This window comes from Panulirus ornatus, chromosome 45 (genome assembly GCF_036320965.1).
Source record: "Panulirus ornatus isolate Po-2019 chromosome 45, ASM3632096v1, whole genome shotgun sequence".
NCBI lineage: Eukaryota > Metazoa > Arthropoda > Malacostraca > Decapoda > Palinuridae > Panulirus > Panulirus ornatus.
This window is the reverse complement of record NC_092268.1, coordinates 11176530-11191615: the sequence shown is the minus strand read 5'-3', so window position 1 is coordinate 11191615 and position 15086 is coordinate 11176530. Positions and strand designations below refer to the sequence as shown.

The following is a 15086-nucleotide window of genomic DNA, read 5'->3' as shown; positions in this document are numbered from 1 at the left end:
GGCTGACCTGGCTCCAGGGGTGAGGGAGGGGAGTTGACCTGGCTCCAGGGGTGAGGGAGGGGGTTGACCTGGCTCCAGGGGTGAGGGAGGGGGTTGACCTGGCTCCAGCACCAGAGGTGAGGGGGTTGACCTGGCTCCAGGGGTGAGGGAGGGGAGTTGACCTGGCTCCAGCACCAGAGGTGAGGGGGTTGACCTGGCTCCAGGGGTGAGGGAGGGTGTGTTGACCTGGCTCCAGGGGGAGGGGGGTTGACCTGGCTCCAGCACCAGAGGTGAGGGGGCTGTCCTGGCTCCAGGGGTGAGGGAGGGTGTGTTGACCTGGCTCCAGGGGTGAGGGGGTTGACCTGGCTCCAGGGGTGAGGGAGGGGAGTTGACCTGGCTCCAGCACCAGAGGTGAGGGGGGTTTGACCTGGCTCCAGGGATGAGGGGGTTGACCTGGCTCCAGCACCAGAGGTGAGGGGGGGGTTTGACCTGGCTCCAGGGGTGAGGGAGGGGGTTGACCTGGCTCCAGGGGTGAGGGAGGGGGTTGACCTGGCTCCAGGGGTGAGGGAGGGGGTTGACCTGGCTCCAGCACCAGAGGTGAGGGGGGTTTGACCTGGCTCCAGGGGTGAGGGGGTTGACCTGGCTCCAGGGGTGAGGGAGGGGGGTTGACCTGGCTCCAACACCAGAGGTGAGGGTGTTGACCTGGCTCCAGGGGTGAGGGAGGGGGGTTGACCTGGCTCCAGCACCAGAGGTGAGGGTGTTGACCTGGCTCCAGGGGTGAGGGGGTTGACCTGGCTCCAGGGGTGAGGGAGGGGGGTTGACCTGGCTCCAACACCAGAGGTGAGGGTGTTGACCTGGCTCCAGGGGTGAGGGAGGGGGGTTGACCTGGCTCCAGCACCAGAGGTGAGGGTGTTGACCTGGCTCCAGGGGTGAGGGAGGGGGTTGACCTGGCTCCAGCACCAGAGGTGAGGGGGTTGACCTGGCTCCAGGGGTGAGGAAGGGGGGTTGACCTGGCTCCAGCACCAGAGGTGAGGGGGTTGACCTGGCTGCAGGGGTGAGGGAGGGGGGTGGACCTGGCTCCAGCACCAGAGGTGAGGGGGCTGACCTGGCTCCAGGGGTGAGGGAGGGTGTGTTGACCTGGCTCCAAGGGTGAGGGAGGGTGTGTTGACCTGGCTCCAGGGTTGAGGGAGGGGGGGTTGACCTGGCTCCAGCACCAGAGGTGAGGGGGCTGACCTGGCTCCAGGGGTGAGGGAGGGTGTTGACCTGGCTCTAGGGGTGAGGGAGGGGGTTGACCTGGCTCCAGCACCAGAGGTGAGGGGAGCTGGTTGACCTGGCTCCAGGGGTGAGGAGGAGTGTTGACCTGGCTCCAGGGGTGAGGGAGGGGAGTTGACCTGGCTCCAGCACCAGAGGTGAGGGGGTTGACCTGGCTCCAGGGGTGAGGGAGGGGAGTTGACCTGGCTCCAGCACCAGAGGTGAGGGGGTTGACCTGGCTCCAGGGGTGAGGGGAGGGGAGTTGACCTGGCTCCAGCACCAGAGGTGAGGGGGTTGACCTGGCTCCAGGGGTGAGGGAGGGGAGTTGACCTGGCTCCAGCGCCAGAGGTGAGGGGGTTGACCTGGCTCCAGGGGTGAGGGAGGGGGGTTGACCTGCCTACACACCAGGGGTGAGTTGGGGACTTGGCTCCAGCGCCAGAGGTGAGGAGGTGACCTGGCTCCACATCAGGGGTGGGTCATACTGACCCTGGGGGGATATTATGACCTCTGCTCTGACCTGAGGTGGGTCATACTGACCCTGGGGGGATATTATGACCTCTGCTCTGACCTGAGGTGGGTCATACTGACCCTGGGGGGATATTATGACCTCTGCTCTGACCTGAGGTGGGTCATACTGACCCTGGGGGAATATCATACCATCATTTCTACTGTGTCTTGGTGACCTGACCCCCATGGGGCCCTGGGGTGTCTATTATTATGTGCCCTGGGGGCGCCCCCTGGGGGACGACTAACCCTTGCCCTTCCCCCACAGATGTGCCCTGGTGACCCTGGACCTAGGGGCCCCGGTGGCGGGGTTGACCTGGTGCCATTACAGCAGCTGTGTAATCGTAGGGGTGACGGAAGATGGACGTGTTCACGTCTACGACTTATTTCTTCACAAATGTCGACCTTTGTGTGTACAGAACTTACTGCAGAGGAGAAGGTCGAGTGTGGCGTGCGTCGCCCTTAACCCCTTCCACCCCGTCCTGCTGGTGGGAGGGGACAGGTGGGTGCTGTGGGTGGGACAGGTGGGTGCTGTGTCCCTTCCACCCAGTCTTGCTGGTGTGGGGTGGGACAGGTGGTGTGGTGTGGTGGTGTGGGATGGGACAGGTGGTGTGGTGTGGTGGTGTGGGATGGGACAGGTGGGTGGTGTGGGTGGGACAGGTGGGTGGTGTGGTGGTGTGGGGTGGGACAGGTGGGTGGTGTGGTGTGGGGTGGGACAGGTGGGTGGTGTGGTGGTGTGGGGTGGGACAGGTGGGTAGTGTGGTGGTGTGGGGTGGGGCAGGTGGGTGGTGTGGTGGTGTGGGGTGGGACAGGTGGGTGGTGTGGTGGTGTGGGGTGGGACAGGTGGGTGGTGTGGTGGTGTGGGGTGGGACAGGTGGGTAGTGTGGTGGTGTGGGTGGGACAGGTGGGTAGTGTGGTGGTGTGGGTGGGACAGGTGGGTGGTGTGGGTGGGACAGGTGGGTGGTGTGGTGGAGTGGGATGGGACAGGTGGGTGGTGTGGTGGTGTGGGATGGGACAGGTGGGTGGTGTGGTGGTGTGGGGTGGGACAGGTGGGTAGTGTGGTGTGTGGGGGATGGGACAGGTGGGTAGTGTGGTGGTGTGGGGTGGGACAGGTGGGTAGTGTGGTGGTGTGGGGTGGGACAGGTGGGTAGTGTGGTGGTGTGGGGGTGGGGACAGGTGGGTGGTGTGGGGTGGGACAGGTGGTGGTGTGGTGGTGTGGGGTGGGGACAGGTGGGTGAGTGTGGTGGTGTGGGGTGGGACAGGAGGGTAGTGTGTGGTAGGTGTGGGTGGGACAGGTGGGTAGTGTGGTGGTGTGGGTGGGACAGGTGGGTGGTGTGGGGTGGGACAGGTGGGTGGTGTGGTGGAGTGGGATGGACAGGTGGGTGGTGTGTGGTGTGGGGATGGGACAGGTGGGGTGGTGTGGTGGTGTGGGGTGGGACAGGTGGGTTGTGTGGTGGTGTGGGGTGGGACAGGTGGGTGGTGTGGTGGTGTGGGGTGGGACAGGTGGGGTGTGTGGTGGTGTGGGGTGGGACAGGTGGGTAGTGTGGTGGTGTGGGTGGGACAGGTGGGTAGGTGTGGTGGTGTGGGTGGGACAGGTGGGGTGGTGTGGGTGGGACAGGTGGGTGGTGTGGTGGTGTGGGATGGGACAGGTGGGTGTGTGGTGGAGTGGGATGGGACAGGTGGGTGGTTGTGGTGGTGTGGGTGGGACAGGTGGGTGGTGTGGTGTGTGGGTGGGGACAGGTGGTAGGTGGTGGTGTGGGGTGGGACAGGTGGGTAGTGTGGTGGTGTGGGGTGGGACAGGTGGGTGGTGTGGTGGTGTGGGGTGGGACAGGTGGGTGGTGTGGTGGTGTGGGTGGGACAGGTGGGTGGTGTGGGTGGGACAGGTGGGTGGTGTGGTGGTGTGGAGTGGGACAGGTGGGTAGTGTGGTGGTGTGGGGTGGGACAGGTGGGTGGTGTGGTGGAGTGGGATGGGACAGGTGGGTGGTGTGGTGGTGTGGGTGGGACAGGTGGGTAGTGTGGTGGTGTGGGGTGGGACAGGTGGGTAGGTGTGGTGGTGTGTGGGTGGGACAGGTGGGTGGTGTGGTGGTGTGGGGTGGGACAGGTGGGTAGTGTGGTGGTGTGGGGTGGGACAGGTGGGTGGTGTGGTGGAGTGGGATGGGACAGGTGGGTAGTGTGGTGGTGTGGGGTGGGACAGGTGGGTGGTGTGGTGGTGTGGGTGGGACAGGTGGGTGGTGTGGTGGTGTGGGTGGGACAGGTGGGTAGTGTGGTGGTGTGGGTGGGACAGGTGGGTGGTGTGGTGTGTGGGGGATGGGACAGGTGGGTAGTGTGGTGGTGTGGGATGGGACAGGTGGGTGGTGTGGTGGTGTGGGTGGGACAGGTGGGTAGGTGTGGTGGTGTGGGGTGGACAGGTGGGTAGTGTGGTGGAGTGGGATGGGACAGGTGGGTGGTGTGGTGGAGTGGGATGGGACAGGTGGGTGGTGTGGTAACTGGACTGGTAATTTCAAGCAGGTATCCAGGTAACGAATTACTCTAAGGACACAGAATGAGATTAAGCTTGCACTTAAACTGGCATGAACAAGTTAAGCTTACCAGCTTATCGCTGAGGGTATTCATGTACCTAAGTGATAAGCTTGATCCTAAGCTTGGGTGGGGATGACCCCTCATATACGAGGTGATAAGCTTTGGCTTATTGGGTAAGCTTCAGGTGAAAAATGTCTGTCATGATAGCAGATAAGCTTATCCACTCAGCAGATAAGCTTGAGGATAATGAGCACAGGATAATCCATAGACCAGCTGGTAAGCTTCAGATAGAGCTTAAGTTTTAGACCAGGTCGTAAGCTTTAGGTAGGAGATCAAAATCCCAGAACGGCAGATGAACCTTAACCGTAAGTGTGAGGACTCGAACTCGTTGTTTTAACCCAACATTCCTTCTTCGACAGAGGCTACCTGGTGACCTTCAAGTTATCCCCTAATCTGAGACGCCCTCACAAAGACGCAAAGGGCGCCGATGAACAGAAACTGAAGGAGATCGAACTGGCCAAAATGGAACGGGTCATTGAGACAGCGAGAGTCTAAGGAGAAGTGTGAACCTCTGGACGAATTCGTCTCTCTCTCTCTCTGAACCTCTGGATAAACACCTCTCTCTCTCTCTCTCTCTCTCTCTCTCTCTCTCTCTCTCTCTCTCTCTCTCTCTCTCTGAACCTCTGGATAAACACCTCTCTCTCTCTCTCTCTCTCTCTCTCTCTCTCTCTCTCTCTCTCTCTCTCTCTCTCTCTCTCTCTCTGAACCTCTGGATAAACACCTCTCTCTCTCTCTCTCTCTCTCTCTCTCTCTCTCTCTCTCTCTCTCTCTCTCTCTTTCTCTGAACCTCTGGATAAACACCTCTCTCTCTCTCTCTCTCTCTCTCTCTCTCTCTCTCTCTCTCTCTCTCTCTCTCTCTCTCTGAACCTCTCGATAAACACCTCTCTCTCTCTCTCTCTCTCTCTCTCTCTCTCTCTCTCTCTCTCTCTGAACCTCTGGATAAACACCTCTCTCTCTCTCTGAACCTCTGGATAAACACCTCTCTCTCTCTCTCTCTCTCTCTCTCTCTCTCTCTCTCTCTCTCTCTCTTGTTTGATTCCCGAAGCCTCAAATGACGCTGTAATATCAAGCAATTCTCCTATATCTATATCTATATCTATAACTATATCTATATCTATAACTTTATCTATATCTATATCTATATCTATATCTATAACTATATCTATATCTATATCTATATCTATATATGGCTAATGAGGTGGCCATGGTTAGGGCATTCAGTTGCCTGTGCCGTCTCATCAATCATAGAAAACGGACAGTCAGTGACACAGAAAACGGTGGCGAGGCTAAATAGCAACTTCCTTCTAATGAAGAACATTTGTTCAACAGGAAAAGATCAATTGTGGAAAACCGTTCCACGCGACTGAACAGTTCAGTGGGTCACAAACACTGCCTTCACGAGTGATTTTACACTTTATGTTCAAAAGATTTTGTCAAAAAAAAAGAAAAATAAATAAATACAACAATATGCAGGTGAAATTGTTGGACAATATTCAATTTAGAAGTGTAAGGCAACTATGAACCCCCCCCCCCCCAACCCTGCGTTGTACACAACAAGTAATTTAAATAAATCACTGAAACATCATTTTTCATTTACTACCATCCAGGTTCATTAAAAAGAATATCTTGTAGAAATACATTACCCACGGAAAACGTAGTACAAAAACACAAAGTAAATATTTTGATATTATGTCTTCCAAAATTACCAACCAGCCAATTTGATCTTAAACACGAAAAAAATATGTACATTACATACACAACAGAACATTAAATAGAAAACCTGTTTGGAAATGATGTGGTCTAAGGCGTTAAACAATGAATTTATACTCGAGTGAGAAACTGCAGAAGTTGGTAACTGAATTTGGAAAGGTGTGTGAAAGGAGAAAGTTGAGAGTAAATGTGAATAAGAGCAAGGTTATCAGGTACAGTAGGGTTGAGGGACAAGTTAATTGTGAGGTAAGTTTGAATGGAGAAAAATTGGAGGAAGTGAAGTGTTTTAGGTATGTAGGAGTGGATTTGGCTACGAATGGAACCATGGGAGCGGAAGTGAGTCATAGGGTGGGTGAGGGGGCGAAGGTTCTGGGAGCACAGATACACTTACACAAGAATGGATGAGGGTCAGGGATGCATGAGAAATATACAGGGGAATGAACACTGATGATTGTGGAAATGAGATGGTAAATTATATAAGCAAGAATAATATTGGAATATTGGAAATTCTTCGAGAGCAGTATATCCCAAATTGGACTAATCAATATTGGAAGGTAGAGGCCTTAATCAGTGATTAAAAGAATGATCAATTTCTGGACCAACACTTCATCTATATATGATTACACGTTCTTAAAGTTGAAACTTAATGTCGAACCTTAAATCAAGATAACTGACACGTTCACCATCAATAAACCATAGAAATCACTAATTGCTATCTAGTCTATAGCAAGGGTTCTTAACCTGTCGTCTATTACTTCAGTATTATAATATAATTGCTCTCAAGTGTGATTTCAGACATTATATGATATTGTATATATTTTCAAGGTGGTCTATATACATAAGAATGACAAGAACCTGTGTTCTCTTGTAATCTAATGGTTCGAAAAAAAACATTTGCTCATACCACTGAGTCGAACCCTGACCTCAGCGACAGCACAGCGAATCAGCTAGCTGTGTTGAGCTTCATCGAGACGATTTTCGAGGACGTCCTCACAGAAAACGAGCTGCAGTCAACCACTATACACCAGGATGTCCATAAGCGCCCATATCTGTATATATACATACATATATATATATATATATATATATATATATATATATATATATATATATATATATATATATATATATATATATAGTCATGACATATCATCTGCATAATTGAATTTAAATCATATACACTGTATACGATAAGCCACAATGGAAACCACAAGGCCGTCATATGACTGTGTTAAGATAATCATTGTGAAAAGTGATGTGGGATATTTTGGAACCATAAAACACCATAGAAACATAGCCAATGTTTGGTTGGACAAAGTTAACATGACAAAGGTATGAAAAAAACCACAGGGGAAGTGGTCTTGGCTGATTTGTAGTGTGCTAAAAAGATTTACAGTTGCTGAAGGCTAAGTTGGATGGTTTTATCCTTGCTAGGGTGGCGCCGGGAATGGATGAAGGCAAGAAAGTATGAATATGCACATGTGTATATATGTATATTTCTGTGTGTGTGTGTGTGTGTGTATATATATATATATATATATATATATATATATATATATATATATATATATATATATATATATATATATATATTCATACTTGCTTGCCTTCATCCATTCTAGGCGGCATCCCGTCCCACAGGAAACAGACAAAAATGCCACATTGGTTCACACTTAGCCTCCAGCTGTCATGTAATAATGCACCGAAACCACAGCTCCCTTTCCACATCCAGGCCCCACAGAACTTTTCATGGTTCACGCCAGACGCTTCACATGCCCTGGTTCAATCCATTGACAGCACGTCAACCCCGGTATACCACATCGTTCCAATTCACTCTATTCCTTGCACGCCTTTCACCCTCCTGCATGTTGCGGCTCCGATCGCTCAAAATCTTTTTCACTCCATCTTTCCACCTCAGTTTGGTCTCCCACTTCTCCTTGTCCCCTCCACCTCTGACGCATATATCCTCTTTATCAATCTTTCCTCACTCATTCTCTCCAAAGAGGCGGAGTTTGGTTCGAGAGATAAGATGTGTGGGTATCTCGCTTATCATTCGATAATGTTATCAGAACAGACGATTCCTTGTGGATCATGCAACACCTTAGTCTTTGGACAAGCTCATTCCCCAGTCTACTGTCCATTCTTCCTGTGTGATCATTTTGCGTCTCCTTCTACAGGAAAATTGCACAAGGAAGCAAGACGGAGCAAAGGAGAAATGAGTGACTATTGGAGCGGTATGAACGTAAGTGCGAAGAAATATAATACAAAGACATCTACTTATTAAGTGGGTAGATCCACAGCAAGCCATAAGTTTATAAGTGCCAGCCATAACTTTATAAGTTAGCCTCAGTAACCACTTGTGTATATTACTTATTCATCTTCACTTAAGAACTATGATGTTTACATTTGATTTTAACTTTTAGTTTCATAAATTGGTGCAATATACATCACTTTTTCCCCCTAATTCCCAAAAACCCTATTTATATTACGGTAAATCCATGCTTGGGGATTACTTGTATGTAATTCTACTGAAATGAAAAATTCTCATATGATTCCTAAGAGAATTAATTAAAAATTCTCACTGAAATAGATTGGTGCTGATAATTACAGTAACAGAAGCAGAGCCATTTATGTAAATGGGCGAAATTGGATTATATGAACAAGCAAATAGGAACGTCGATGGATAAATAGCTGTACATAGATTGAATTGGTTGTTAAGTATATAGTTTCAAAATATAAGCATGCGCCTAGATGAACTAAATGATAAGATAGGCAAATAACCTGGCAGATAAAGCAACAGATAAGAACAGCTCTTTTAATGTGTGTTACCTATGACGCCAGAGTCAAATGTATGTCCAAAACAAAGCCAACTCATTAAGAATATATATATATATATATCTATATATATATATATATATATATATATATATATATATATATATATATATAAGAGGTGAAAAAGAGGGCAAATGAGAGTTGGGGGTGAGAGAGTATCATTACATTTTAGGGAGGATAAAAAGATGTTTTGGAAGGAGGTAAATAAAATGCGTAAGACAAGGGAGCAAATGGAAACTTCAGTGAAGGGGGCTAATGGGGAGGTGAGAACAAGTAGTGGTGATGTGAGAAGGAGATGGAGTGAGTATTTTGAAGGTTTGTTGAATGTGTTTGATGATAGAGTGGCAGATATAGGGTGTTTTGGTCGAGGTGGTGTGCAAGGTGAGAGGGTTAGGGAAAATGATTTGGTAAACAGAGGAGAGGTAGTAAAAGCTTTGTGGAAGATGAAAGCCGGCAAGGCAGCAGGTTTGGATGGTATTGCAGTGGAATTTATTAAAAAAGGGGGGTGACTATATTGTTGACTGGTTGGTAAGGTTATTTAATGTATGTATGACTCATGGTGAGGTGCCTGAGGATTGGCGGAATGCTTGCATAGTGCCATTGTACAAAGGCAAAGGGGATAAGAGTGTGCTCAAATTACAGAGGTATAAGTTTGTTGAGTATTCCTGGTAAATTATATGGGAGGGTATTGATTGAGAGGGTGAAGGCATGTACAGAGCATCAGATTGGGGAAGAGCAGTGTGGTTCCAGAAGTGGTAGAGTTTGTGTGGATCAGGTGTTTGCTTTGAAGAATGTATGTGAGAAATACTTAGAAAAGCAAATGGATTTGTATGTAGCATTTATGGATCTGGAGAAGGCATATGATAGAGTTGATAGAGATGCTCTGTGGAAGGTATTAAGCATATATATTGTGGGAGGCAAGTTGTTAGAAGCAGTGAAAAGTTTTTATAGAGGATGTAAGGCATGTGTACGTGTAGGAAGAGAGGAAAGTGATTGGTTCTCAGTGAATGTAGGTTTGCGGCAGGGGTGTGTGATGTCTCCATGGTTGTTTAATTTGTTTATGGATGGAGTTGTTAGGGAGGTGAATGCAAGAGTTTTGGAAAGAGGGGCAAGTATGAAGTCTGTTGTGGATGAGAGAGCTTGGGAAGTGAGTCAGTTGTTGTTCGCTGATGATACAGTGCTGGTGGCTGATTCATGTGAGAAACTGCAGAAGCTGGTGACTAAGTTTGGTAAAGTGTGTGAAAGAAGAAAGTTGAGAGTAAATGTGAATAAGAGCAAGGTTATTAGGTACAGTAGGGTTGAAGGTCAAGTCAATTGGGAGGTAAGTTAGAATGGAGAAAAACTGGAGGAAGTAAAGTGTTTTAGATATCTGGTAGTGGATCTGGCAGCGGATGGAACCATGGAAGCGGAAGTGGATCATAGGGTGGGGGAGGGGCCGAAAATCCTGGGAGCGTTGAAGAATGTTTGGAAGTCGAGAACATTATCTCGGAAAGCAAAAATGGCTATGTTTGAAGGAATAGGGGTTCCAACAATGTTGTATGGTTGCGAGGCGTGGGCTATGGATAGGGTTGTGCGCAGGAGGGTGGATGTGCTGGAAATGAGATGTTTGAGGACAATATGTGGTGTGAGGTGGTTTGATCGAGTAAGTAATGTAAGGTTAAGAGAGATGTGTGGAAATAAAAAGAGTGTGGTTGAGAGAGCAGAAGAGGGTGTTTTGAAATGGTTTGGTCACATGGAGAGAATGAGTGAGGAAAGATTGACCAAGAAGATATATGTGTCAGAGGTGGAGGGAACGAGATGTGGGAGACCAAATTGGAGGTGGAAAGATGGAGTGAAAAAGATTTTGAGTGATCGGGGCCTGAACATGCAGGAGGGTGAAAGGCGTGCAAGGAATAGAGTGAATTGGATCGATGTGGTATACCGGGGTCGACGTGCTGTCAATGGATTGAACCAGGGCATGTGAAGCGTCTGGGGTAAATCATGGAAAGTTGTGTGGGGCCTGGATGTGGAAAGGGAGCTGTGGTTTCGGTGCATTATTACATGACAGCTAGAGACTGAGTGTGAACGAATGGGGCCTTTGTTGTCTTTTCCTAGCGCTACCTCGCACACATGAGGGGGAGGGGGATGTTATTCCATGTGTGGCGAGGTGGCGATTGGAATAGATAAAGGCAGACAGTATGAATTATGTACATATGTACATATGTATATGTCTGTGTGTGTATATATATGTGTACATTGAGATGTATAGGTATGTATATTTGCGTGTGTGGACGTGCATGTATATACATGTGTATGGGGGTGGGTTGGGCCATTCTTTCGTCTGTTTCCTTGCGCTACCTCGCAAAAATGGGAGACAGCGACAAAGCAAAATAAATATGAATAAATAAATAAATAAATAAATAAATAAATATATATATATATATATATATATATATATATATATATATATATATATATATATATATATATATATATATATATATATATATATATATTCCTATGAGTCCACGGGGAAAATGAAACAGGATAAGTTGCCAAGTGCACTTTCGTGTCATAATCACGTCATCAGGGGAGACACAAGAAATATAACAGTGTTTTGTCAATTCTCTTATAATGATTTGATTAATGGTAAGGTGGGCTTTAAAAATGCCTGGGGACAAATTAAAGTTCTTAATATCAGTAATTAAGACAGTGGGGTTACGTGTGGCATAATTAGCAGAGGGGTATAAATTAACTGGATTTTCAAGATCTATGGCCAGGGTGATCATTTTCATGACAATGTTTAGCGATCGCATTTTTGTGGTCATCCCTGCGTACTGCATGACGGTGCCAATAACACATCTCCGTTACAGTTTTACCTGTCTGGCCTACATAAATATATTTACTTGTCTTGCATTTGACGGCGTAAACACTCCCAAAATTGTTGTATGATTTAGCCTACTATTTATCAAGGTCTTACTGATGGTGTTATTGTACTGGAAAGCAACATTACGAGCACTGTTTTTAGAGCATGTCTTAAATTAGCTAAGTTGAGAGAATTGGTCAACACTAAACATTTAGACTTATCCTTATTTGTCACATTTTTGTTACAATAAACATAAAATGTCTTCCTAGCTTTCCAGTAAGCTTTGTTCACAAAGCAATTGGAATAATTAACTACCTAAAGATACGTTTTATATGACTCCATTCATCTACCAGGCGTAAGGGATCACATATCCGTAGTGCTCTTAAAAACATAGATGGAAGAACAAACAAGGAAAAATGTTTACGAAGTTTAAAGCAATTGAAAACTCTGTATTTCAACGTGTTAGGTCACAGTTTTGGGGAAAGACATAAGGTGGTAGAAAAAAGTTCCAAAGCTTAGAGGTGCAGGGAAAAAAGACAGTTATCAAAACGGCCCACCCTTGAGTTGCCAACTGCCACCACATTACTCGTGTATACAAGGAGCGCTTCTGTGATTGGAGCTAGTGGACGTCAAGCACCCATCCCCCCCCCCCCCCCCCCATCCCATCAACAGGTACCTCTCACTCCACATTCATGTGCCTTCCTCACTCCACACACTCTGATAGTTAGCTGGCAAATGGAAATAATCTGTCGCTCGTAAACTTCGTCAGTAACACACAAATAGACTAGCTTTTTTGGAGGGGAAGGGGGTGGGGGGAGGGAGGGTTGCTGTTTGGCTACACAGTGACATGTAAACAAAGAATACGAAGACCATATTCTTCTGGGAATCAATAATTAAACGAAATATCACATAATGGCATCTTGCCCCCTGTATCCTGTCCAGATAGCATTTTCCATTCATTCGACCACCTTATTGTACACACACACAATCTATGGATCTCTCCTTCATTACTGTCCATTTCTACAAAAAAATCATCTTATTTATTCATTTTCTTTAAGCCTAGGAGGCACAATAGGTGATAAACAAGCTATCTTGGTCTCTCACAAACAATGCCTTAACATACTGAAATCATTAAGTCCTTTCACAGGGTCGTCTGTATGGAAGTACTGGGGAATTATATAGCCAACGCGTCACTGGAAAACCTCCCATCCACTCGAAGTACAAGATGAGACAGCAGTTCGCTGGAAGTAGAGATGACCTGGATCGACTACGAGGTGTTGAGCAAACAGGTCCTTGGAGAGCTCCCACTCGCCCACTTAGTAAACAGAGGTTTTCCGGCAGTCTTGGAAACCTAGAAGTTGCCGAAGACGTTGGGAAACAGTATTCAACCCTCTCGCAAAGTTCCTCGAGATATCGAACTCCCGAGATCGCTGGAGAAACACGGAAACTTTACCTTGACGAAGAGCAAAGCAGTTCCGCCACGCAAAACGTCCAAAAACAAACTTACGGCAGCAGTCCACGTTGGCAGACCTCCCAAAGTGTTGACGAACAGACACTTTCCTCACGACCAGAGAACATGAAACCCCACACAGGCCAGCAATACACACAACACCCAAGCTTTCTATCTGAACTTAGGAAGTTTGAAAGGTTGGCAGAACTACACAGAGCCCAGCCTACAGAGGAGCAGCCAAGCCCCGTTGCTGGACGCAAGGCAAACGAAAGACTCTACAGAAGTGCACAAGAAGTAAACAGACTCAGCTACATCGAACAAGAACCACGTGCCCCATCCTCTCGTGCGAACCTTCAAGACTGGCTGTACGGCAAGACAGAAGACCACCACAGACACACAGAGACACAGAGACCATCCTATACCAATATATTGACCCATGACAGAAACTCGGGCCAGGGAAAGGCTTTTACTCCAACTCAAAAGAATTTGGATCCAACTCGAAGATCCACAGACTTTCAGACACCCAGGGAAGTGGAGGATAACTCCACGAGAGAGAGGCCAAGTCTTCCACCATCCACCCAACAGGTAAGGATATTAAATGGCCTACTGTCCAGAGCGCGTGATAGAAAACGAGAAGAGGTAAGAATATAAATGGCCTACTGTCCAGAGTGCGTGATAGAAAACGAGAAGAGGTCAGGTTATAAATGGCCTACTGTCCAGAGGACGTGATAGAAATCGAGAAGAGGTAAGGATATTAAATGACCTTCTGTCCAGAGAGCGTGATAGAAAACTAGAAGAGGTAAGGTTATGAATGGCCTACTGTCCAGAGTGCGTGATAGAAAACGAGAATATTTCTGGTTTTGTAAGAAAGTAAACATAAGAGAGTAAATGTGTAACATACGAAAGATTAACATAAAGAAATTTGCTGTGTGGTAGTCCAACATTTAAGCCACAATAGGAAAGCTAATATGTATCTATCTATCTATCTATCTATCTATCTCTCTCTATATTATATATATATATATATATATATATATATATATATATATATATATATATATATTTACATAGGATTAGTAATGAAATGATTCTCATTATAACGTCATGTGGTGCATCATCAGGATAAACACAACCACATGGTGGCGGACGTGCATGTAGCAAGACCAGTCTACATCTCGGACAGCCCAGCCAGCAGTCCACGCCTGGATGATGGCGCCCTCCCACCAGTTCATCAAGTGAGTAGAATAGTACAGATTATATATATATATATATATATATATATATATATATATATATATATATATATATATATATATATATATATATATATATATGTGGTAGAGGATATGTGGACCAGGGGTTTGTTTGAAAGTATATGGTAGGGTTCATGAAGATGCTATGTCGAAGGTGTTAAGAATATGAGGTGAGGGAGGAGAGCTAGTAGAAGCAGTGAAGAATTTTGATTTAGATGGTCTATGGTTGTAGATGAGGGTGGGTCTTCGGCAGGAGTGTGCAATGTCATCATGTCTGTTTAATCTGTTCATGGATGGGGTGGTGAGGGAGGCAAATGCAAAGGGTCTTAAGGGGAGAGAGAGAGAGAGAGAGAGAGAGAGAGAGAGAGAGAGAGAGAGAGAGAGAGAGAGAGAGAGAGAGAGAGAGAGAGAGAGAGAGAGAGAGAGGCAAGTATGCAATCTTGAAGGGAAGACTTGGGAAGTGAGCCAGCTGCTGTTTGCTGATGACACAGCGCTGGTGGTAGATAGTGGGTGAGAAACTGTAGAAGTTGGTGTCCCATTGTGCCGGAGTGTGTGGAGGAAGTCGTATCTGGCGAGCGCTTGCCTGTGGATTGGTTTACAACTGATGTCAGACCTTCGTAGATGCCTCTGTGTGGCTATTGTTCTTACTGAAGCATAGGCTCCGAACACAGACTTCAGG

At 47.2% G+C, this 15086-nt stretch overlaps 2 protein-coding genes across 2 annotated transcripts in view; both read left to right on the top strand.

Moving 5' to 3' along the window:
- The window catches only part of LOC139762959 (dynein intermediate chain 2, ciliary-like), a 31745-nt gene extending 26859 nt beyond the window's left edge, over positions 1-4886 (top strand). Inside the window, exons 10-11 of the mRNA XM_071688284.1 lie at positions 2003-2236; positions 4674-4886. Coding sequence (XP_071544385.1) covers positions 2003-2236; positions 4674-4809 — 370 coding nt within the window. The 3' untranslated portion in view covers positions 4810-4886. The remainder of the gene's footprint in view (positions 1-2002; positions 2237-4673) is intronic.
- Positions 4887-8083: 3197 nt separating this feature from the next.
- Positions 8084-15086, top strand: part of LOC139762958 (uncharacterized) — a 34164-nt gene continuing 27161 nt past the window's right edge. The window contains exons 1-3 of the mRNA XM_071688283.1: positions 8084-8266; positions 12852-13739; positions 14276-14389. Coding sequence (XP_071544384.1) covers positions 8084-8266; positions 12852-13739; positions 14276-14389 — 1185 coding nt within the window. The remainder of the gene's footprint in view (positions 8267-12851; positions 13740-14275; positions 14390-15086) is intronic.